Source organism: Neopsephotus bourkii, unplaced genomic scaffold, assembly GCF_033783945.1.
Source record: "Neopsephotus bourkii isolate Nb327-2 ecotype Australia unplaced genomic scaffold, CSIRO-AGI_Nbou_v1 NB_1637, whole genome shotgun sequence".
In the NCBI taxonomy this organism is placed as follows: Eukaryota; Metazoa; Chordata; class Aves; order Psittaciformes; family Psittacidae; genus Neopsephotus; species Neopsephotus bourkii.
Window position 1 is genome coordinate 1,484,182 of NW_026902112.1, and position 22,623 is coordinate 1,506,804.

At 46.5% G+C, this 22,623-nt stretch overlaps 1 protein-coding gene across 1 annotated transcript; it reads right to left on the reverse strand.

Annotated features, from left to right (window-relative positions):
- Window positions 1-238: 238 nt before the first annotated feature.
- CNMD (chondromodulin) lies at window positions 239-16,955 on the reverse strand. Its single transcript, XM_061374093.1, has 7 exons — window positions 16,812-16,955; window positions 16,335-16,469; window positions 13,901-14,041; window positions 10,686-10,799; window positions 7,873-8,026; window positions 6,351-6,553; window positions 239-2,125 (listed from the first exon to the last, which is right to left on the reverse strand). The coding sequence occupies exons 1-7, from the start codon at window positions 16,881-16,883 to the stop codon at window positions 1,910-1,912; spliced, it is 1,035 nt and encodes a 344-aa protein (XP_061230077.1). The 5' UTR covers window positions 16,884-16,955; the 3' UTR covers window positions 239-1,909.
- Between the last annotated feature and the right edge of the window lie 5,668 nt (window positions 16,956-22,623).

Genomic DNA, 22,623 nt, shown 5'->3' on the forward strand with positions numbered 1-22,623 from the left:
ATGGGTTGCTGCAAAATGGCCTAAGATGCAGAGGACAGCAGCAGTCTAGTTCATACAGGCAGTCACATTTCCTTCTCTTTGCCTTCAATGTTCCACTTGCCAATCCCCTTGTTTTCCTCTCCAGACAGTTCTTGAACACAGAATCGTAGAATCAGTCAGCTAGGCTGGAAAAGGCTGTTAAGATCATCAAATCCAACCGTTAACACGTTCTACATTGAAAAAAGCACAAAGCAGTCACTGGTTTTTAATGTATTTGTTTAATCTGCAGTAAAAAAAAAAAAGTAAAACTTTTTCTAAGCGTATGAACAACGTACTTCTAAAACAACATAATGATCAAGGTCATTTTCATTTTAAAAAAGCAGAAACTCAAATTTAACAGGCCTTGAAATCCCACTTTAAGAAGTTTTTAATTTAAATATTTCAAAGCAAGTCTGTTCTTCAGATTAAGGGAAGGTGAAGCTTCTATTAAAAAAAAGGCTACAATAGAACAAAATACTGAATTCTATTCTCATCTTATTCTCATTTAACACTTTGCTTTTTAGATATGCAGTTTAGCATTCCATATGAGGTTGCCTTTATTTTCTTTAAGCCATGATTATGTCAAATTAATTCCTCTTTTCTGTGTGTCACGCAGTGTTAATAATATTACTGGGCTTCCAACATCTCAAGAGTAGTTTAGTCACAAAAATGGAAGTGAACTTCAAGAAAAAATAGACAAGTCTGTTTCTAAAGCCCATGTAGATGGCTCCATTAACTCAGTGGTAGGGTTCAAGTTGTATAGTATGCATGAGGGCAATGTAATGCCCCTTATCAGTTTCTTTCAAGGCTAGGTACCTTAAGTCATTCCATCTTTGGGAGTGTTTCAGCTTACTACCTTCCTTAGAGGCTTAATATGTAATAAGATCAATCCCAATAATTGCAGCTTGCCTAATCAAAAAGGGTTAGGTTGGAAATCCTCTCTTATTTTTCTTTCCTCCTTACTGGTAAGTAGTTTTTCTTGTGGGGATTGGAGGTTAGCTTTAGCAAAGCGGAAGGAGCTAGAATGAATCGCTGTTATCCATGTGGAATAAAGAGGGGTTGGAATCTTGTGTCAGAAGTGTCTAGTTCAAGGATTTATAAATACAGTGGCTGTTGTCGATTCGGAGAGGCCTTGAGACTCTTTGGTCTGCAACTGCATGTAAATACTTCTGCTGTAGTGGCTGGATAGCAGATACTTGTTAGACACTACGGTGGTATCATGGATACAAGATTCTTGATGTTGGGGCTTCTTTGATGTTGGGATCTGTGAAGGGTTTTGATTCTGCGGCCATGCACATTGCCTTCCGCAGGCCCTTTTCCCGCTGTTTGTTTCCGATTAGGCACAATGGGTGCTTTCCCATGTCCCCCAGAGCAGCTTTGTGGGAAAGGTATGCTGTAATTGGTTTATAACCATTCATAATGACCTGGCAACTCGGTGTGAATAGCAACGGGGAGCAACTTAACTTGTGATTTATTTAAGTAAGCTACATGGATGAAAGGTACTCCCAAGTGTACAAGTTAAGCTAGTTGCCTAATTGGATGTAAATTTTCATTTGTAGCATGGAAAGAAGAGAGGGTTTTGTTATGAATTTGGATTTATGAGCAAGCTTCTGGACTGCTAAACCAGTTTGTGAGCAAAGTTTAATACTGTCTTTTGGGGGGATGTTTTAGTTTTTGAATTCAGTAAAAGCGAGTATGCCCTTGTCATTTGTAAAGCTGATGGAATATTAAGATTTTTATTTACAGTGTGAATATCTGACCTTGCTTTTGGTGCAGTAACACACACTTTGATTTTTAAAAGCCAGGATTGATACTGCTGCTTTGGTTGTAGCCTTTTAACAGTTTGTCATGGCATTCCTACTTATTTTGTCAAGGCTCCACCTGCTTTTCCTCACACAACACCCATGATACGGGCAACCCACCAGCTGCAGGGCATGATGATTCGGCAGGCAGTACGGCAGCCTTGGTAGTTGTAAGGCCACGGGTAGTAGCCCAGGAGAGGCTCACAGATTCTCTGGCACTGCGTGTAACTTCGTCTGCATTCAATGCAGCACACGCCGAGGTGATCCAGCATGGGGTCAAAAGCCATGCCTTCACCTTCCAGTTGCTGAAATGTAAAATAGTAAACGTCATTTCAGTGCTCTCATTCTGAGAGCATGTAGGATACACTGATGTGCCTGTAAACCTTACAACGGGTAAAACCTGAAATCTCAGTTCTGTTACAGTTAACAGCACTCCCCCTAACTGCACTAACTGACCACTGCATCTTGCTTTTTTTTCTCCTTCTTGTCTTGCTGCAGAAGTGTAAAATAGGGGCAATCACCTGTGTAAGATGGAAAGAACAACAGGGAGCTCTAATTCATTACTTTCTCTTCTACAGTCCTTGCAAAAGATCCAGCAGCAGTAAACTCCTCCAAGTTTTAAATACTAGTGACGGAAGAGGTTTCAAGACAGTTATCTGAGTCTTTTAAGTAGATGATGGTGTCTGAAGTTGTATGCTGTGGTTTTAATGTTTTAATTTTTGTATTTTAATGCTTTTTACAGCAGTCTCAGGAAGCTGCTCAGTGTGCTACTACCCTGCAGTCTTCTGAGGATTTCTCCCTTCTCTTTCAGTCCGCTTTTTTTCCACACTTTGCCACATTTAGGCTCATTACCCAGGGAAGTTGTGAATGCTCCATCCTTGGCGGTGTTCAAGGCCGGGTTGGACAGAGCCTTTGGTGGCATGGTTTAGTGGGAGGTGTTCCTGCCCATGGCAAGGGGTTGGAACTGGGTGATCTAAAGTACCTTTCCAAGCCTAACTATTCTATGATTCTATGATTGTGGACAGTGATAATTCTGCCTGCTCTGTTTCTGACAGTAAGGAGCTACATAGAGCAAGGTATGCATAAAATACGTAAAAGCAGGCTCTTGTTACTGCCTTCACCCTTCAAAATTCATTTCTTTCTTTCTGGGAGATACTCTGCTTTTTGAAACTCCATCGTTCTTTCCTCATTGGTGTTACTTCAAGAAAAGCAGCAGCAAAGAGCAAATGCTGAAGTGACACTTGGCCTTTCACCTCACCATTTTCCATTCAGAAAACTAGCAGCACACTGAAAAGGTGAGGTGCAGAAAGATGCTATCTCTTATCTAGGCTTGTAATAGACACTAGTGACAGCTCAACGTTGTTCAGGCTCCCAATAACCTGTTCCCAGCCCTGAGAGCAGAGAGGGTGTCATTTCATCATCCTTGAATTAAGGTACCTGCAGCATGACTTCTACTCCTAAGCTCATCGTCCAGACTCTACTCATGGTGAAGAGAAATGGCTCTGGGGAGGATTCATTTCATTCTACAGGGATGACTTACAGTGTAATTAAAGATCCATTTGAATCAGATTAATTGGTCTGTAGAAAGAGTTTGGATATAGGCATCTGTGCAGTGACTAAACGTGAATCCCACCCTGAGGCTGAGAGGAGCCTGGTGACTGTATCTGACTGGACATTCTCAGCTTGGTCCAGGGCCTTATGGCTGAAGAACAGACCTGTGGTAATTGTTCTGCCACTGCCCTCCAGAGACAGGACGGCTTGGACCCCATGGACTTTGTCATGTTAGCAGCTGTGAGAAGTTACATTCCAGTGCTGCTGCTGTTTCACCTCATGAGAGTCAATTTAGATCCGCTTTATTTGGAGTGATTAATTTAAGTTTAATTAAGGGATGTCAACTCGGCAGAATGCTGTCACACTATAATGATCTCCTGCTGTTGCATAAATGTCAAGTCAAAGCTGAGAGTTGCTTCCAAAGCAGGAGGCATTTTATCTTGTGACAGTGTTGTATTAAAATGACTTACTCCTGCTGCACCAAATGGTGGGTGTAAATTGTCTGGCACTGGTGCAGTAGACTGGAAGGTGCCTACTGTACAAACAGCTCTCTTGCAGTGTGGAAAAGGTGTTGGGACACAGTGGGGAGGCTGCTGTGCTCCTTCTCTGGGTTGCTTTTTCTCAAAGAGCCAGGACGAGTTTTGCAGTAGTCATCTGCTGTTGCTGTCTATAAACATGCCCACAGCTGCGAATTGCTTGCTAGAACTGGGTTCATTTACCCTCATAGCAAAGAGGCTGAGAAAACAGATTTATCTGGCCTAAGCCCAATCTCTTTGCAGATAGACTACTACTGCTTTCCTCTGTAGTAGTCACTTCTGATACTAATTTCTATTTGAGGGCAAAGTACTTTAGATGCGCCATCCGTGAAGACATTCAGGGCCAGGCTGGATGTGGTTCTGGGCAACCTGATCTAGTTGAAGGTGTCCCTGCTCATTGCAGGGGGATTGGACATGACCATCTTAAAAATCTGAACATGCACAAGTCCATGGGTCCTGATGAAATCCATCCGCGGGTCCTGAAGGAGCTGGCAAATGAAGTTGTGAAGCCGCTGGCCATCATATTTGAAAAATCATGGCAGTCAGGTGAAGTTCCCGACAACTGGAAAAAGGGAAATATAACCCCCATTTTCAAGAAGGGGAAAATGGATGACCCAGGGAATTACAGACCAGTCAGTCTCACCTCTGTGCCTGGCAAAATCTTGGAGCAGATTCTCCTGGAAGGCATGCTAAGGCACATGAAAAACAACAAGGTGCTTGGTGACAGCCAGCATGGCTTCACTAAGGGGAAATCCTGCCTGACCAATTTGGTGGCCTTCTGTGATGGGGCTACAGAACTGATGGACAGCGGTAGAGAAGTTGATGTCATCTGCCTGGATTTATGTAAGGTGTTCAACACTGTCCCACACGACATCCTTGTCTCTAAATTGGAGAGACATCAATTTGATAGGTGGACCACTCGGTGGATAAAGAACTAGCTGGATGGCTGCACGCAAAGAGTTGTGGTCAATGGCTCAATGTCCGGCTGGAGACCAGTAACGAGTGATGTCCCTCAGGGATCAGTGTTGGGACCGGTCTTGTTTAACATCTTCATCACTGACATGGACAGTGGGATTGAGTGCGCCCTCAGCAAGTCTGCCGATGACACCAAGCTGTGTGGTTCGGTTGATACGCTGGAGGGAAGGAATGCCATCCAGAGGGACCTTGACATGCTTGTGAGGTGGGCTGATGCCAACCTCATGAAGTTTAGCCATGCCCAGTGCAAGGTCCTACACCTGGGTGGGAGCAATCCCAGGCACAGCTACAGGTTGGGCAGAGAAGAGATTCAGAGCAGCCCTGTGGAGAAGGACTTGGGGGTACTGGTCGATGAGAAAATGACCATGAGCCGGCAGTGTACACTTGCAGCCCAGAAAGCCAACCATATCCTGGGCTTCATCAAAAGGAGTGTGACCAGCAGGTCAAAGGAGGTGATCCTGCCCCTCTACTCTGCTCTCGTAAGACCTCACTTGGAGTATTGTGTGCAGTTCTGGTGACCTCAACATAAAAAGGACATGGAACTGTTGGAATAAGTCCAGAGGAGGGCCACGAGGATGATCAGGGGACTGGAGCACCTCCTGTATGAAGATCGGCTGAGAAAGTTGGGGCTCTTCAGCCTGGAGAAGAGAAGGCTGCATGGAGACCTCATGGCAGCCTTCCAGTATCTGAAGGGGGCATATAGGGATGCTGGGGTGGGACTCTTCATTAGGGACTGTAATGATAGGACAAGGGGTAATGGGTTAAAACTTAAAGAGGGGAAGATTAGATTGGATATAAGGAGGAAATTCTTTCCTGTTAGGGTGGTGAGGCACTGGAATAGGTTGCCCAAGGAGGTTGTGAATGCTCCATCCCGGCAGTGTTCAAGGCCAGGCTGGACGAGGCCTTGGGTGATACGGTTTAGAGCGAGGTGTCCCTGCCCATGGCAGGGGGGTTGGAACTTGATGATCTTAAGGTCCTTTCCAACCCTAACTACTCTATGATTCTATGACCTTTGAAGGTCCTTTACAACCCAAACTATTCCATGATTCTATGTTTCTGCCTATTGGACTCTTTCTCTGCATTGTCAGTAAATGATGGGGCTCAGCTATTTGATCAAGACCAGCTTTGGTTTGTTTTCAGGTGTCAGGTCTCTCTAGTGCTGCTTCTGTATGGATCTAGCAACCCTGAAAAGCAGCTTGGCATCAGCTTGCCTTAATGAAGCTTGGCAAGCTTGAGTGCTTGCCACCTGAAGCATGCGTGCTTGTTTGAGACTGAAATCTAATGAAAACTAGGATGAAGGAAGGAGAGGAGGACTGAGTGAAGACTGTTTTCAGCTTCTTAGGTGTATTACAAGTCTGTAACAGGTGAAGACGCTGCAGATAAAATGAAAAAGACAAACTCCCCATCCATCAGTATTACCTGTCTGCAACAGCCTCAGACTCTTGAAGATTACAGTGCAAATACTTACATTATAGGGGTTGTCTGGATTAAGTGTTTGGTCGTTTTCTTGTCCCGTTGGCCTGGTTTCATTAGGCTGGTGATCAAGCTCTTGAGTCAGCTGCATAGTGGGTGACCTAGTGTTTACTTCTTCACTAGCAGCTTCCAAGTCTTCCATATCAAAGTTTGATTCTGACTGGCGTTTGTTTCTCTTCATTTCTCTCCTTTGGTTATCTGCAGAAATAATCACAAGATTATTATAATAAGATTAATCTTATCTTCAGCATGTGCTTGTATTTATCTGCACCTTATCTCAGGTTTCAAGGATTTATTTAACTAATAAAAAAGGCAACAGTGGGAAGCAGAGGGAAAAACCAAACTATGTGGTGGCAGATGGCAGTAAGAATCCCACGGGGGTTGCTTGCCTTCCTGTGATGTATCTGTAGCCGGTATCTGTCCAAAGGGGGATGAGATTGCCTTTTTTTCCCCTTCCTTCCTTCCCTTGAGACAAAGCAGACTGGAAGAGATTTGTTGTGGTTGCTTTTTTACCCACCCTCTGGTCACTGATGTTGACTCACCAGCAGTTGCCAGCACTCGCAAGTCCAGTCATAAGCATCTCAAGTTTTTTTGACATGCTTTTGTGACAGACTAGTGCCTTTCTCCCAAGGGCACCTGGTGAACCTGGTGGAAACAGCTTCTGGACAGCACTGACACTGCTGTCTTGTTGACCAGTGAGATATGCAAGGTTATGAGAAAAGTGGAAAATACGGGCAGTTTGGATCCACAGATGCTCTAAAATGTCATGCTTCCCCCCCATCTCAAGTGTTCTAATACTAACTGGACCAAGGAAGAGTAAATCTTTTCAAGCCTTCTCTCCTCCTAAGGTCTGGAAGTCACCTGGAGAAAATGCCTTCTCCTGGTGATTCCTGAGCACCTTTGCTAAGGTCAGCTCTGGGTGATGGGAGGACTTCAGTCCTGGGACTGGCCCCCAGAACCTCATAGACATCATCCACCAGTTGCCTAGCTAAAGCGTCTCCTCCTGCTCCATTGAAGTCCTGAAGCAGGCTTGGAAACAGGACAGTCTACGGTCCCAGATCAGGAACTTGATATTCCCCAACCGTTCACCAGGTACAGTGTTCCTGCTACTTGGTGTCAGCTGCCTAAACATTTTGGAGGCTAGTTTAAGCTGTTGTCTCGTCCCTCCTTGGGGGTTGGACTGGATGATCTCCAGAGGTCCCTTCCAGCCCTAACAATTCAGTGATTCTGTAGAAATACACTGAACTCTCTGGTAATGTTTCATCTTCTAGTAAGTCATCCATGTGGGCTATATAAATTATCTGAAGAATACAAGTGTTTAAAGTGTCTAATAAGTGTGAATAAACTCCAAATGTGCAATCTTAGCCCTCACCCATAAGGGCTTGAGAAAACGGGGTGGACGAGGGAGGAAGGGATCCTTGTTTCCCATATGTGCAAGTCTCTGTGGCAAACCCAATTTGGGGAAGGTGTTTAGATACAGGGAGGGATAACACATTTTTCAAAGAAAGAAATGTTACCTTTGGGATATGTTGGTCGCAGCCAGAAAATTGGAAGATCCCCACAAAGCTCTAAAATTTTAGGGCTTAGGAAACTGTTACGCTTGATAGGCTCATCTGCAGCCACCCAGATAAGGGAGTTTTCGTCAAATCTCACAGGCATGATTTCATCTTCCTGCAAATAGAAGGGCATAAATCCTTTGCTGCTCAGTGAACAGTCATGTGCCTGCTTGCTGCTGATTCTTGAGCATCAACCTGTATAATCATCTGCTGCAGCTAATACCAAGCATCCTTTTATCTCAGGAGTGTGAACTGATTGTACTGAGCCAAAGCCTGAGTAAAGGTTGCCACCACTGAAATGAATGGCAAAACTACTGTCAGCTTTGCTGGAGCTAAGATTTCACTCATCTGTCTTGGAAAGGTTTTGCCCTGTGTACAAGGACTGGGTGTCAAAGAGCGTTCACCCCAAAGCACCAGCTTTTCAGGTGGTAGAAACTGTGGAGTTTTACCACCTTCAGCAAAGCAGCAATGAAATACACCAGCTAAAAACATGCCCCTCATCTTTTACCATGCCCCATTCTCATTTGATGTACTCCCAAGGTAGATTTATGATAGGGAGGGGGACAAAAATCTTACTCGGAAGTTTTAGAATGGATTATAGCTTGAGAACTGCTCCAGCTTCCAGTTTTAAGTCAACATTGTCAGTATGATTAAAGGTCTCGTTTGGTAAAAGCAATTCAATTGACCAAAAGCTTCAAGCATGGGTTAAAGGAGCCTGCCTTTTTGAAGTGTACCCTGCAGGTTTTTGGTTCATATCTTCAAAGTAATGTAGGAAAATGCCAGTGATTGATTCTTTAAAGTTGTTAGTTCAAAGTATTATTTTACATAAAATGTGTAAGTATTTTATAGCAGCAGTGAAATATTAAAAGAAACCCAACTTTTCAGTCATGGAAACTGGTATGATTTCAAAGTTAAAATCCTAAATTGCTTCCCTAAACCTCATCAAAACTTGTTATATAACTGACTAGATCAATTTATTCTGTTGAGCTGTTGTTCTTTAGTGTGTTTATTGATTTCTTTTGTAGGTCTCAAGTCATTTAAGTTCGCTATCCAATCTGTCTAGTGAGAAGTGCTCTTTATTTATGTTCTCCCACTTATGCTTTTATCAGCATCAGAAATATATGAATCTAGTTTTCAGAAATAAAAATATCCTTTGTTTCTGTTTGAGGTGATCGTGGCTTGTGAGCAGTCAGAGTTTTGGGTAGCTATGAAAGCTTATTTTAATCAACTGTTTTTGTAGGCAGTGTTGGTTATGGTATGTGTTATAAGAAAACAGCATATGCATACTTTCTCCTAAATACATGAATACCAGAGAGGGGACTTGCTCTAGAAAGACAAATACTACTCTGCCATTCCCATAATACATCTAACCTGGAAAGTCAAGCAACAGGGAAAGGTTAACATCCCAACAAGTAGCACTTAGTTGGCTGCTTGTTTTGGCTTTGGCGCATACAGTTTATTGCAGAGGTTGTGTGCCTGATGCATCTTTAGAACAGATGCACAGAAAGTAGGGCAAGGAAACAGGTTTACTGTTGCCAGGTAGAAGGTTTGAAATACCTTTGCGACTATTTGAGGATAATGTCTTCAGGGCTGTGACTTCATTCTTACAAAAAGATGACAAACTCAAACGCTGACTTGGGGCAGTAGTGCTAATGAAGTCAGCAAAGCAGTCAGAATAAGGCAAAGCAGGAAAGATGTGGGCCTCTGCCTGGAGTTTGGGTAAGATCTCTTCCCAATCACGGGAAAACACCAACTTTAGGGGGCTTTGTAACATTGCTGGTGCCTTGGTGCTTGGCTTTAGAGAGACCTTTCCCCTCTGGCATTTTAAAGTAGGTGTTCCGTAGTCACAGCACCATTGCAGGTAGCTGCAACCTTCATGGTGCCCGTCTCCCAGCTAATTGTATCTGCTTTTATTTTCTCAGGAGTGGAGCAAACCCAGGGAAAGGGGTTATGGTTCTCCTGTGCTCTCCTGCCAGTGACTGAGACACTGCCAGCATCCAGGCTTAGCTGTAATGAAGTGATTAGAGCCACCCTTGTGTGAGCAATGGGCTTGGGGGTCCAAGCTCTGGGAAACTCAGCCTGTGTGCACCTAAAGCAATAGGGTATTTTGACTAGTATGTGGTAAGAAGAGATTTTGGTGGTATCTGGGTGAGAGCTGCAGCTTTTGTGGTCGTTGCAATGCAGATTTCATGAAATTTAGTTAACACCATGCTCTAAAATGAGATCTGATGGCATCTAAGAAGGCAAACTCTTCATTTTTTTCTATCATTTCTTCTGAGTTAGCAGCATTTTTGCATTAATATTTTCCACAGTTCACCTTTACTTACTATTCTAGAGGACTGGAGGGATGGAGTCCCTGCTTTTGCTCAAGAGTGCTGGTAGAGATCTCGTGGTGTCTACCACAGTCCCTCCTTCTATCGACTAAAGCAGCTGCTTCTTCCATGCTCTCCCAGCCTTGTGCACAGCCTGATCTCAGGCAGATGCTGTTGTCACTGAGGTCTCCTATGGATCTGGTAGTCTGTGGCTTCCCCCACTCACTAATCTGCAGCCTCTCATGGTGCCTTGGGCACAGTGATGTGTCTGACATCAGTCTTGCTTTTCGTACCTTTCAGGAACCCCTTGCAAACAGTCAGTGAACCCTCAACTATCCCACCCTACCCTCAACAGCCCTACCACTATTCACATTGGCTTTCAAATGTCACCATTATATGTAGTTACATGTCACTTTCAAGACCCTCTCTATACAAAGATTTGTTTTTAAATAAACCCCTTACCAGCTCAGATGAGAGGCTTGCTTTAGTCATAGCATCAACTTCGGGGACTTGTGCTTTTGGCTGAGCTTTGATGTAGCACTTTTCTCCTTCAGCAAAGCGGATCCCAGTTATGCCCTGTGAAAGCAGAAGGCAGGGGGGTTGTGCACAGCCCTCCAGCTCCCCACCACCCCCAAAGAAGAACTCAAGCACTGCTAAAATTCCCACTGAGTTTTTAGTCTGCAGGTTAAATCTGACTTAAACCCAGATGCAGTAGAAGGCTCATCCTTCGCCATTTCAGCTTTGTGTCAAATGGGACTAGAAGTTTTCACTTGATTTATGGAAGATGGGGGTGTTTTATGTAAGTGCTTCCATGCCTGCTGTAGGCTACTTGGAGTAGTTCTGTTAAAGCATTAGTTGACACGCTTTGAACTGTAACTTTAACACCTACCGTAGGCAGCCTCAAATTGTGTTAGCTGGTGGTGCTTGGTCCAATTTATATACATAAGTGGCTGTTACAGCAAGGGGAAGCTCGTGATGGGAAATTTGGTGTAGAAATCTGTGTGTGGGACTTCCGTCATCTGGCCTATGAGGGTGAAATGCATTTGCCTAAGCCTAGATGGCAAGAGAAGGGTATCCCAGCAGCTCCAGAGGGCTGCAAGTCTGCAAGTCCTGGGTTGTACCTCCCAGCCCTGTGCCAGCACCTTGAGCATCAGCTCTCTTGTCTGTAGTTTCTGTGTTTCTGCTGTAGGTTTTTTGGTACCCATAGAAGAGCTCTTTTATGCTATGAAATCGGATGCGTCGTTGTCAATGGCAAAACTACTATGTTTTTTCTGGGGTTGCACAAGCTCCATTTAACCACCTAAATATTATTTAGTGCCATTTGAGGAGGGCTTCTTTTCTGTGCAGCCTCTATCTGTCAGAACAGGGTGGCACAGATGTCATCATGACCCTGCATCTTACCTGCCTCCTGCAGGCATCCTGGATGCCATAGGCTTCTAGTGCAGGTTGAGGTGGGTGCTACTGAGGCACCTGAATCTCATCCTGTGTACCTGTAAGTCCTGTACGGCTGGGTAGACACCCGTCAAAACAAAATGACTAATCCTAAAGCAGTGAGAAAGGGAATGTCTGTGCAGGGATGGGAGCAAGAGGGAATGAGACTTCGTGGTACACTGAGTATGCTAAGGGTATCCTAATATTGCCAAATCCCTGTCTTCACTGACCATGCAATGATTCGGGTGGTGCAAGTCAATCCAAAGCTGCTAATGCCAGTAACTTGGCTGCTGGAGGCCCATCTCTCCAATTTCTTTCTTCCTTATGCGCATTCTTGGCTCAAAACCCAACTGGCAGCATCCTTCTGCTCTCTCCGATTGAGGCTGCCTCTGGCTTGCTGTAATTACAAGCAGCACCATCCCTGGGATGGTGGTATTGGCTGGTTGGTGTTGGGAGCTGATTTCTGACCTGGTCGTGGCAGGCAGCAGTTTACCAGCAGCAAGCATGGAGACAATACCATAGAATTGCAGAACGGCTTGGGCTGGAAAGGACCTTAAAGCTCATCCAGTTCCAGCCCCCCCCGCCATGGGCAGGGACACCTTCCATTAGACCAGGTTGCTCAAAGCCCCGTCCAACCTGAGGACGAATTCAGCATAACTGCAGTGGGCTGGTGCTTTCGTGCAGATGTGGAATGGTGAAGGCAAATGAGAAGAGCTGGTTGTGTGTGTTATCCAGCTGCTAATAATGTTGCTATGGTGATGTTAATGGGAGTTTCATAAAGGCTGAAATGCAGCTGTTGGGAAAGTCGGGGTCCTGGGTCTCCTGGCATGAATTTGTTTGTACTTGCTGAGAAGCCAAGGAGATGAATTTCCTCGCCTTTCTAGTCAGCAAGGGGAAGGTGGCTGCTCCAGAAGCCTTGGGTAAGGCTTCCTAGCAGCAGCATCTTTATTTTAGTTGCTGCTTTGACTTACAGAGGACTTAACACTGATCTCAACTGAAGTTGAGTGCTTCACAGGTAAGAATACTAATTGCAGGATCTGGGCTCTCAATAGATGTGCCTTTAGTAGCTCAGAACTGGTGCAGCTCAGTGAACCACCCTATCGCAGCTGTTGAGCTCTGCTGAGATTTGGCATCTGTTAGTCCAGGCTCTGCAGTGAGCAGCCACAGCCAAGTTGCTGGGGTACCCAAATGTGTTTGCAGTCAGCCCAAGTGTCCCAGCACCATGTGCTTGGTGCATGGATGCATAAGCTATGCTAAATGCCTCCATCCTCTCCCCTGGGGATGAACCCAGGCCAAGCTGTGGAGAGCAGCTCCCAAACTTTATCTTGGACAGTAGGAAGCTGCCTAGGTCCAGCACTGCATGGTGGTCTATCCTATTTACTTGGCTTATTGTGTTGACCTTATTCTCCTAAAATCGTGATGTTTTGGGGAGGGGGAGGTGAGTTTTCCTAGGTCCAGCACTACATGGTGGTCTATCCTATTTACTTGGCTTATTGTGTTGACCTTATTCTCCTAAAATCTTGATGTTTTGGGGAGGGGGAGGTGAGTTTTCCAGTTTGAATAGTATGAAATGCCTAAAGGGGGCTTACAGGGAAGCTGGAGAGGGATATTTTAAAAGGGCATGTAATGATAGGACAGGAGGTAGTGACTTTAAACTGAAGGAGGATAGATTTAGGTTAGACATTAGGAAGAAGTTCTTCCCTGTCAGGGTGGTGATGCACAGGAACAGGTTGCCCAGGGAAGCTGTGGCTGCCCCATCCCTGCCAGTGCTCAAGGACAGGTTGGATGGGACTTTGAGCAACCTGCTCTAGTGGAAGGTGTCCCTGCCCATGGCAGGGGGTTGGAATTAAGTGGTCATTAAGGTCCCTTTCAACCCAAACCATTCTGTGATTATGTGAAATCCTGCAAGGGCTGTCACAGCTGCCAGAACATTTTGCTAGGAAGACCCCAAAGGCACATGTAGCTCTGTTCACTGGTTTGAAAATGCAGAGTATTAGGTGGAGCCAACCCTGATAAAGCCTAATCCATGCTGCTTACTGGAGTAGGACCTGGCACAGCCTATCCCCAGAAGCACATAGACTCATTTTGGAGGAAACTGCCTGTCTTGCTGTGAAAGCAAGCTGCAAGAGCAAGGATGTTTGTGTGGGTAGCTAGGGGCTGGAACCTGAGACTGACGGGGCAGGTAAGTCAGGGCAGGGTCCAGTGCTGGAGCATGTTATGTAAAAGAGGAGGGTGGTGATACTTACAATCTGAAAATCATGAACTTCAACAGCTTCTTCACTCCCACTTCCTGTTTTGAATGTCTCTAAATTGTTTCCAGCATCAATTTCCATTGATCCATCTTGTACTTTTCCATTAATGCTCATAGTGTAGTGAACATTGTACACCTGGAATCAATAACAGAGCAGCAGCACACATCAGTAATTGCTTATTGCCTTCCTCCTACACCAGGTGATGGGTCAGACTGACCATCTGAGCTCCTAACTTGTATTTCTGTAGACATTTGATAACCCTCCATCAGCCAACACCATGCTGCTGCAACACCTCACACTTGGGGCAGGCTGTCAGTGGAGCAGGTTGCTCAGAGATGGTGAAGTCTCTTCCTTGGAAGTTCTCAAGGCCTGACTGGATAAAGCCCTGAACAACCAGCTCTGAGCAGCAGGTGGGACTAGAGACCTGCTGAGGTCCCGCCAGGGAGTTTTACTTCGAAAGCAGTGTGGGTTGAGTCCACACCCCAGCTCGCTCCAACTTAAAAACCTTCTTCTCGGTCCTATTTTAGGAATTGCTGCTTATGCTGACATGATTCCCAAAGGAGAACAGAAGCATCCCACTTTGAAGGAGTCCAAACCCAATTTATCTCTTAAGATGTTCTGCTGAGGCACAGGAAAACAGGTTGCTCTTGAATATGAACATGCTTCCCAGCTTGTAACGGATATGAACGTTGTTTAAATTGGATGTGAAGTTGTATAGACTCGTATTTTCCTTGTCAGCGTATTTGCTCTTATCCCATTTTCAATGAGGGAAGCTGCAGCGTGGTTTGTATTTGCAGGAGGACCACAATCTGCCGAGAGGGTTTGCAATTCTCTCGTGCAGCCCTGCTGAAAGTGCTGCACAAGCAGTTTGCTCTTGGCCTTAAAACAGCCTCACAGCATTTTAATGAAAAATTTACACTGACAGCTAGAGACAAATTTCTTCTTCTCTTACCTTCGCCCAGGAAAGTCTGAGGTGCTAAAGATTTATGGTTCCGCAGTTAAACAGATTCAGCCCCATATTTTCCTCCTCTGTCTAGGACTCCTGTTGGATGTGGTCCATAAAACCAGGCCAATGTGCATGGCTTCACCTGCCAGGGGCTGAGCTAGGGCTGAGACTTTGTTATCCCTGTTAGTTATGGGAGAATGTAAAGATTTAAAGTAAAGATAACTTTTAAATTGCCTCAATGTTGTTATGAATGACCCTAGATGTAATCTTTACAGTTGCTTCCCAAACATTTGCAAGTCCAATGTCACCTTCTGAGTTTGAAGGCAGCTTAGAAAAGCAGCCCTAAGCTTTCCCAGTGTCTTCATGTGGAGATCAACTTTGACAGTTAATGACAAAGAAGCATGTGCCACATTTTGCAAAGCAGAATTTAGATGATGCGAGTAACAAAAAGGAGATTTTGTCTTGTACTTGGCAAATGCAGCTACTTGGTCAGAGCTGAATCTGCCATCCCTCTCCCTCCCTGTGTATCCATTTCTATCCTTCACTCTCATAAGCCTCAAGAAGCTGGTGGCTCTTAGAGAGCATCCTGAAGGTGAGCACCCTGTCATTTTGGTTTCTTTCTGATTGCCTGCATTATCCCTCTGTGTAGGGAACCTCTGCTCTGGCTGCCAGGATCCTCACAAAGGACTTCCTGAGGGAACCAGTACGTGGGTAAATTCAAAGATCCCAATCACACTTACGGAGCAGGTTACATTCATGTGTGCACCGGTGTGTTTGAAATACGATTTCAACAACCATCTGACATGAACAGAAATCAAAATTTATGTATTAACATGTTCTAACATGATGAAGTTTGGGACTTAAACTGATTGGCAGCTTCTCAGTTTTGTTCTTTGTGTATGGGGTTTATCGTGTATGCCACAAAATGTAAGTAATAAAACTTACCACGACTTTACAAACTGCTCTACAGCTGCTAACAATAAATGCCTCTGTGTGCACACAGTCATGCAAACCACCAAAGCCAAATAAAGGTGCCTGTTAAGGGGTTAAATATAGCATGACATACTTGAGGGGCCAGGTAGGATCTGGACCAAGAATGCAGAGGATGTGAAAAAGGAATTTACACATGTCAATGCTGGTTTTGTCCTCAGAGCTGGAGTGTGCCCAGGATGTGTTGGGGTTTGAGTTCGCTGTGGATTTGCAAGCAGAAATCAATGTAACGTCTGTGCTCTCAAAGATACGTTTCATGTTCATTAAGAAATGTGCTTCCAGGAGGCTCCATGCAAAGAACCAGTGAAGATAACGTTTATAGGATAGGGTTGGGTTGTGTTTTTGGAAAGCATGGAAAAAACGTAAAGATCTGCTTAAAGATCTACTTAAAGACCCCTTTATCGACCCCGCAGGAAGCATTCCCAGGCTGTGCCTCTCCCGCACACGCAGCCAGCAGCCCCGTCCCGATGCGGGCTGTGCTGCCGGGCTCACCTGCCGCTCCGTGGCTTTCCAGAAGTACAAGGCGCCGATGGCCCCGGCCAGGAGGAGGAGAGCTCCGGCGATCAGCACCGCGGCCCCCGCCTTCAGCAGCCGCCCCGGCCCGGGGGGCACCGCCGCCGCGTACGCCTGAGGAGAATGCGGGGCTGGGTGCGGGAAGGGACCCATCCTGCACTACCCCCTTCGGCCGCGTCCCTGCCCTGACGGGACCCGACCTATCCTGATCCGACCCGATTACGATCCGTTCGGTCCTGATCCGACCTGACCCGACCCTTTTTTTCCCCATCCCGACCTGTTCCACCCCATTCTGTGCCGTCCCGACCCATCCAGACCTGTTTTGTCCCGATCGATCCGTCCCGTCCCCACCCGACCCGACCCGACCCGACTCTTTTTGTCCCAGTCCGACCCGACCCGGTTCGTCCCGTCCCCCATCCCGTCCCGTCCCGCGCGGTGCTGCGCGGCAGCACTCACGGGTGGCAGGCACTGCTCCACATCGTCAGGCCCCACTCGGGCGATGGGCACCTTCTCGGAGCCCTCTGCCATGGCTGCCGCGGCAGAGAGAGCTGCCCCGGCCCTGCTCCCGCTCCCGGCCCCAGCCCCAGCCCCGTCGGGGGGCAGCACCGCCCCGGCCCGCCCCGGCCCGCCGGGGAGGGCAGCACCGCCCCCTGCCCGGCACAAGGAGCCCCTTGAGCTGCCCGGCAGCCGTAGGACCGTGGCAGCCCGTTCCCCACAGAACACCCTTGCGGCTGTCTCCAGCTTTGGAGACGGGGGGATTAGGGGATGCAGCGGACAGGCATCCCTGCACACCATTGCCGAGAGGAGGGGTGCCCCTGCAGACAGACAGCCGTCGTAAAAAGCAGCTTTTAACATGAAACAGCGTTTTGATGCTTCTTCATGCTTGAGCAGGAATCCACAGGCGTGGAAGCTGACACTGCTGTTGGGTGGCTGCTCTGTGAAACACGATGCATGGCACAAGCAAAAAGCCCGGCTCCCCACCCTTTACCACCCTGGGAAGCAGGGCAGCCAGCCCAGCCCTGAGACAGGCTCAGTGGGAGCAAGGCTGGAGTGGTGATTTGGTCTTGTCATAGAATTACAGAATGGTTTGGGTTGGAAGGGACTTTAAAGCCCCCCAAGTTCCAGCCCCCTGCCACAGGCAGGGAGACCTTCCACTAGAGCAGGTTTCTCCAAGCCCCGTCCAGCCTGGCTTTGAGCACTGCCAGGGATGGGGCAGCCACAGCTTCTCTGGGCAGCCTGTGCCAGTGCCTCACCACCCTCATACTAAATGATTTCTTCCTAATGTCTTCCTAATGTTTCTAAATCTTCCCTGTTTCAAAAGGTCATGGTTACCTTGCAAATTGATCTCTGAAGTGGACACATCCCTGGGATTTCTTCTGTTTCCTGTCACTCACGATGCTCTGTTGGGTTTTTGAGCATCTGAAGTATGCTAGGATCACAGGAAATTCAGGTTGGCAGGAGTGTTCATCTGCATCTGTTTTCTTGTTCTAGAGTTGTATATGGAAAGCTTTTAAGGGCTTGAAATGGCTACATGTGTCTGTGTGTCTGTATCAGTGTCTGTGTTTCCTTCCTGCACTGTATTGACGTCCTGCCTGTACATACATGCACACCCGTGTCTGTGTGTGTGCAGTCTTTGATGCTGGAAAATAAGCAGTACTGGACTCCTTCAGGGCTGACACTGTCAAATACAGAGCACAGGAGCCTTAGTGAGGCTGGAACTGAAGGGTAAAACAGAAAGACCATGAAGGAGAGATGTCTGGGTTGTGCCTTGACCTGCCCTGCCTTGCCCTGCTTGCTCTGTCACCCAGACAGGCCATGGCACTGGAGGGCAGTGCTGTTAAACTGGAGAGCCCTTGACACATGGGGAACTATCTCATGCTTGAGCAGTGCCTACACTAACCAGTGCCTACACCAGCTAATGCCTATACTAATCAGTGCCTACACCAACCAGTGCCTATGCTAACCAGGGCCTGTGCTAACCAGCTCTGGCACAGCAGTGTTTTTCTTTCAAAGCATGCATCTCTTTATACCTCTCTTCCCCTTTCCTCTCCATTTTTGCTCATCTGGCAGGTTGATGCCCCCTGGCTCGGTTGTTGCACATTACAGACATATCCCCCCATCTAGGATGGTGACAGCAGAGGCCAGCTGATGACCCCATCCCACCACAGCTCATCCCAGCCCTGTGTATTCTGGATTTCCTACATCTGCCTCTCCTCTGCACCCATAACTGCAAAAATCTTCCTTGTTTTCCATGTCTAAATCCTCTCACTGATGTGATCAGTAGCTTAAAACCCATCATCAAGCAGCACAAAAGCAAAAAAAACTCAGGCCTCTCTGATCACCTTGTGTCTGCTTGCTTGGTGACCAAATCCCAGAGACATGATCCCCATCTTCCTTCCCTTCAACCCAAATTCATCCTGTCTGTCGATTGCTGTCGTTAATGATCAGACCTTAAACACAAATTGGGTGGGCATAGTTGCTGCCAAAAATAAACACAATCACAGCTCATTAAATCAAAAGTGAAGCCTCCTGTGCAACTTTCTAAACTAGGGCATATTCTAGCCCACTCTGGAATGACAGGTTGGGGCTAATAATAAGATTATGATCCTCTTCATTAGCAAGTATTTTGTTACACCAAAAATCTCGTGAATGGATATGTCTATCTTGGCAAAATGTGAGAATCCCAGCCTTTGATCTCAAACCTTCATTTAGCATCGCTGCTTTAAAAAGACAGATTTATTTTAAGGCCTCTGTGCTCATCTTCCATGGAAAAAGTGCCAGGGAGGCAACGCTTGCCTGGGAAGAGCAGCTGCTCGTTGGGGTCCAGCTTGTTTGAGCTGCATCCCTGTTACTGATGTAGGGGAGCCGCTGTCCCCCCACAATGGTACCTGACTGCCTGACAGCTCCTTCCCTGGGGTGTGAATGGAAGGGCAGAGGGAGACTGCAATGTTTTGACTGGAGAAAGGGTGGCTGAGTGTGCAGTGTTGAGGAGGAGCGTTAGCAAAAGCACTGTGTATCAGTGCAAGGGTGAAAAGGTGTATTAAACACATTGATGCTGAATATTCAAGGGTACCTTCCCTCCAGGTGCTGCATGGTGAAGTGCAGTATCAGCCCCTGAACACAAGGGTTGGGGGGCTCACCCCACTGTACTGATGGGGCAGTGATGGCCCTGGCACGTTTTAACTTGGACAGACTCCCTCGATTCCAAGCAATGGTGTCAGCCACAAGCTGATCCGCACGGATGTGTGCCTGGCTGCTGGTCTTGGGCTGGGGTTTGAGATGGATCCTGCTCATGGAGGTTCCTTTGGGATGGAGGCATTCTGCCCAAACCCTGGGCAAGAAGCTGTGGAGCGTTTTCTCCTCAAGCCAAGGCACAAATCCCCTGAGTAATCCTCTAACTGTGTTTTTGTCATGCAGGGAACAATCCCAGATGTATTTATTTATTTGCCCCCACCGCAGAGCATTGCTGCCTCTTCTTGTCTTTCACAGGCAGAGGAGGAGCAGCATGAAATTTCAGGCAGGCAGAAGAGAAAGAAAACATTCCTGTTACCCAGTTTGAATATTGCCACCTCCAGTTAACCCCTATGCTCATGCTCTGCCTTTTGTGTGGGCAGGGATCTGTTTCCCTTGCAGGGCGAGGGGAGTTGCATCTTGTGCATTTGATTGATTGGGTGACATGGGGGAAACCGGGGGGGGGCTTTAGGCAGAAGCAAACCCATACAAGCAGCTCAGCATTCTGCAGCCCCAGACACTGGCTGCAGAGTGCAAAGACAAGTGCGACAGCCAGTGTTTGCAGGGCTTAGGGCACAAAAACGTGACTTGCCTTTCACCGACTGAATTCTTCATTTGCAATAAAGATGAGGATGATACCGGTGTCTGAGCTCAGCCTCCTCTCCAAATAACATGTGTGTGCTCAGCTGGATTAAGCTAACTTCAGAGACTGGAAGTCATAATAACAGTCTTTTACAGGACAGCCTTTCTGCTTGTCTAATACTATTATGCTCTGTGCTGAAAAGCATTCCGGAGTACTTGGAGTGCTATGCTGGCTGTGAGGTTGCTTAGCAGATAGTACCGGCTTGTCTCAAGGAAGCACATTTTCTCATTATTTTTCAGCTTAAAGGAGAAGTTTAGAAGGAGAAGTGGAAATATTAACAGTGAGAAGGATTTGGTCATGCTGTGTGCCTTTCTGTGAGTTTCTTCTGGTGCCTTGTGAGCTTTATCTTCATTTCCTGTGTCTCAAATGGTTATTTGAGCTCTGTGATGGCTGGAACAGAAATCCATGAGGACTACTGACACTGGGCGCCTGATTCTCCACTCTGCTTTTCCATGGGTTTGCACCACCATGACACCATAAGCTGATTCAGGTCCCACTTACTTGAAGTCTCTTAAAAATTACCAAAGTCCTCTGGGGAAAAAGTCACAGAGAAAGCAGATTTTGGCATTGGTATTGTGGCTGGGCACCAGGTGCCCATGAAAGCCTCTCCATCACTGCCCTCCTCAGCTGGACAGCACAGGGAAAACATAATGAAAGGCTTGTAGGCAGGGAGAGCTCACTCACCAGTTGCTGTCACAAGCAAAACAGACTCAAGTTGGGGACATTAGTTTAATATATTACCAGTTAAATCAGAGTAGGATAATGAGAAATAGAAACCAAATCTTAAATCACTTTCTTCCCCAAGCCTTCCCTTGTTCCTGGTATTAAATTTGTTCACAAATGCTCTATCTTCTCCACACCAGTGTCGCAGGGGGACAGGGAATGGGGGCTGTGGTCAGTTCATCGCACGTTGTCTCTGCTGCTCCTTGCTCCTGAAGATGTATGTCATCACCACAGCTCTCCCCTCTGCAGTGGCCCTGGACATTGTGGTGCCCCTAGGATGCTTACTTCTCCTCCTCTGCTACCTTGCCATATGTGTGGAGTGTGCTGACTCCATCCTCCCTTCTTTGACCAGCAACGCACAAAATTCCAAACACCAAGCCCACTGTTTTTCATGGTAGGTGTGTAATTCTCCCTGGGAAACCCTGCAAGAACCTTGCTCTGATGCTGCTGTCTGGAGAAAACGGGCATCCCTGCTTACTCTGCATGGGGTGCAACCCCAGCAGCCAAGCTGGCCCCACTTGAAAGGATGTCCCAAAACATGCTTGGCGCAGGACATTGCTCATCCCAAATCCTTCCTCTGCTCTCCTGTGGTCGAGTGACGACATATGGCCCATCATGGATTGCTCTTCCTCACCCCAGGACACTAAAGCCTGATTTGTTTTTCCCCAGGGCTGAATCCCATCTATCCATATGTCTTCATCTTATTCTTCTTAATCTAGCTCGTGGCTGTGCCTTCTGTTTTCCTTGAATTAAAGAAATAAAATAGCTATCTGTCATTACATGCTTTGATTCCTACCTTTAATGATGTGGTCGCTTTTGTAGCTATTCTGTGTAAATTGCTCTTAGGCTACTTTCTTTCTTAACCTCCAACCATGGCTTTGTGCTTTGGAGGTAGTTATTATCTTAAACAACTTGGTAGCATCAATCTGTTTCTTTCCTAGAGGCCTCTTTATACTTTGATGAGAAATCCACTAAGTTTCTTTTGCTTTGTAGCAAAGGCCAACTCTGGCTTTTTTTTCCCCCTCATCTGAAAGCACCCACGAACCAACTGCATTTCTCTTTTTTCCATCTTTGCACTGTTCTCCTAATAATTTCATGACCCGACTTTACAGAATATTTCCAATGAGATTGTCCCGGAGGCGCCTGCAGCACCAGAATGTTTTTCACAAATCCAGTCTCTTGGGATGTATGTTTTCCTCACCCTTCTGACGCACTTTAAACATTGAATTTTTCTTGCTTTCATTACCTTTGTGAGGCACTTGTGCAGCTAATTTCAGCAAATTCAATCCTTACTCATCTATGTGCTGTTCTTTCATTTAGCCTTTTGTATCAGGCTTTTTAAAATCCTGCCTATAGTCGTTCTTCCCCTGGATCCTGATCTGTATTTTAAAAAGCCAAAATCTTCCCAAAAACCGTCCCTCACCTCAGATTTAAGAAACTAAACCTGGGAAAGTGAATAAACCAAGAAACAACCACGTTTTCTTGCTAGATTTAGTGCTGCATTGAGTTTTTCTGGTCATTTCACATCCCTTTTCTTTGAAGTTGCTCAGAAATGACCATGGAGACTATGGCATGTCCAGTAAGACCCTCTCTGTTCCCCACTGAAGGCTGGGAGACCTGCATTCCCCCTGAACACCTCTGTGATTAGGGTGGGACATGGTGCAGAAACTT

Excerpts from the sequence above, each read along its gene's own strand:
- CNMD (XM_061374093.1), bottom strand. The coding sequence starts at position 16,883 with ATGGCAGAGGGCTCCGAGAAGGTGCCCATCGCCCGAGTGGGGCCTGAC. Across the intron at positions 8,027-10,685 it reads CAAGCCTCTCATCTGAGCTG|GAAGATGAAATCATGCCTGT; the intron begins GTAAGGGGTTTA and ends TTCTATTTGCAG. Across the intron at positions 2,126-6,350 it reads ATCCAGACAACCCCTATAAT|CAACTGGAAGGTGAAGGCAT; the intron begins GTAAGTATTTGC and ends TTTACATTTCAG.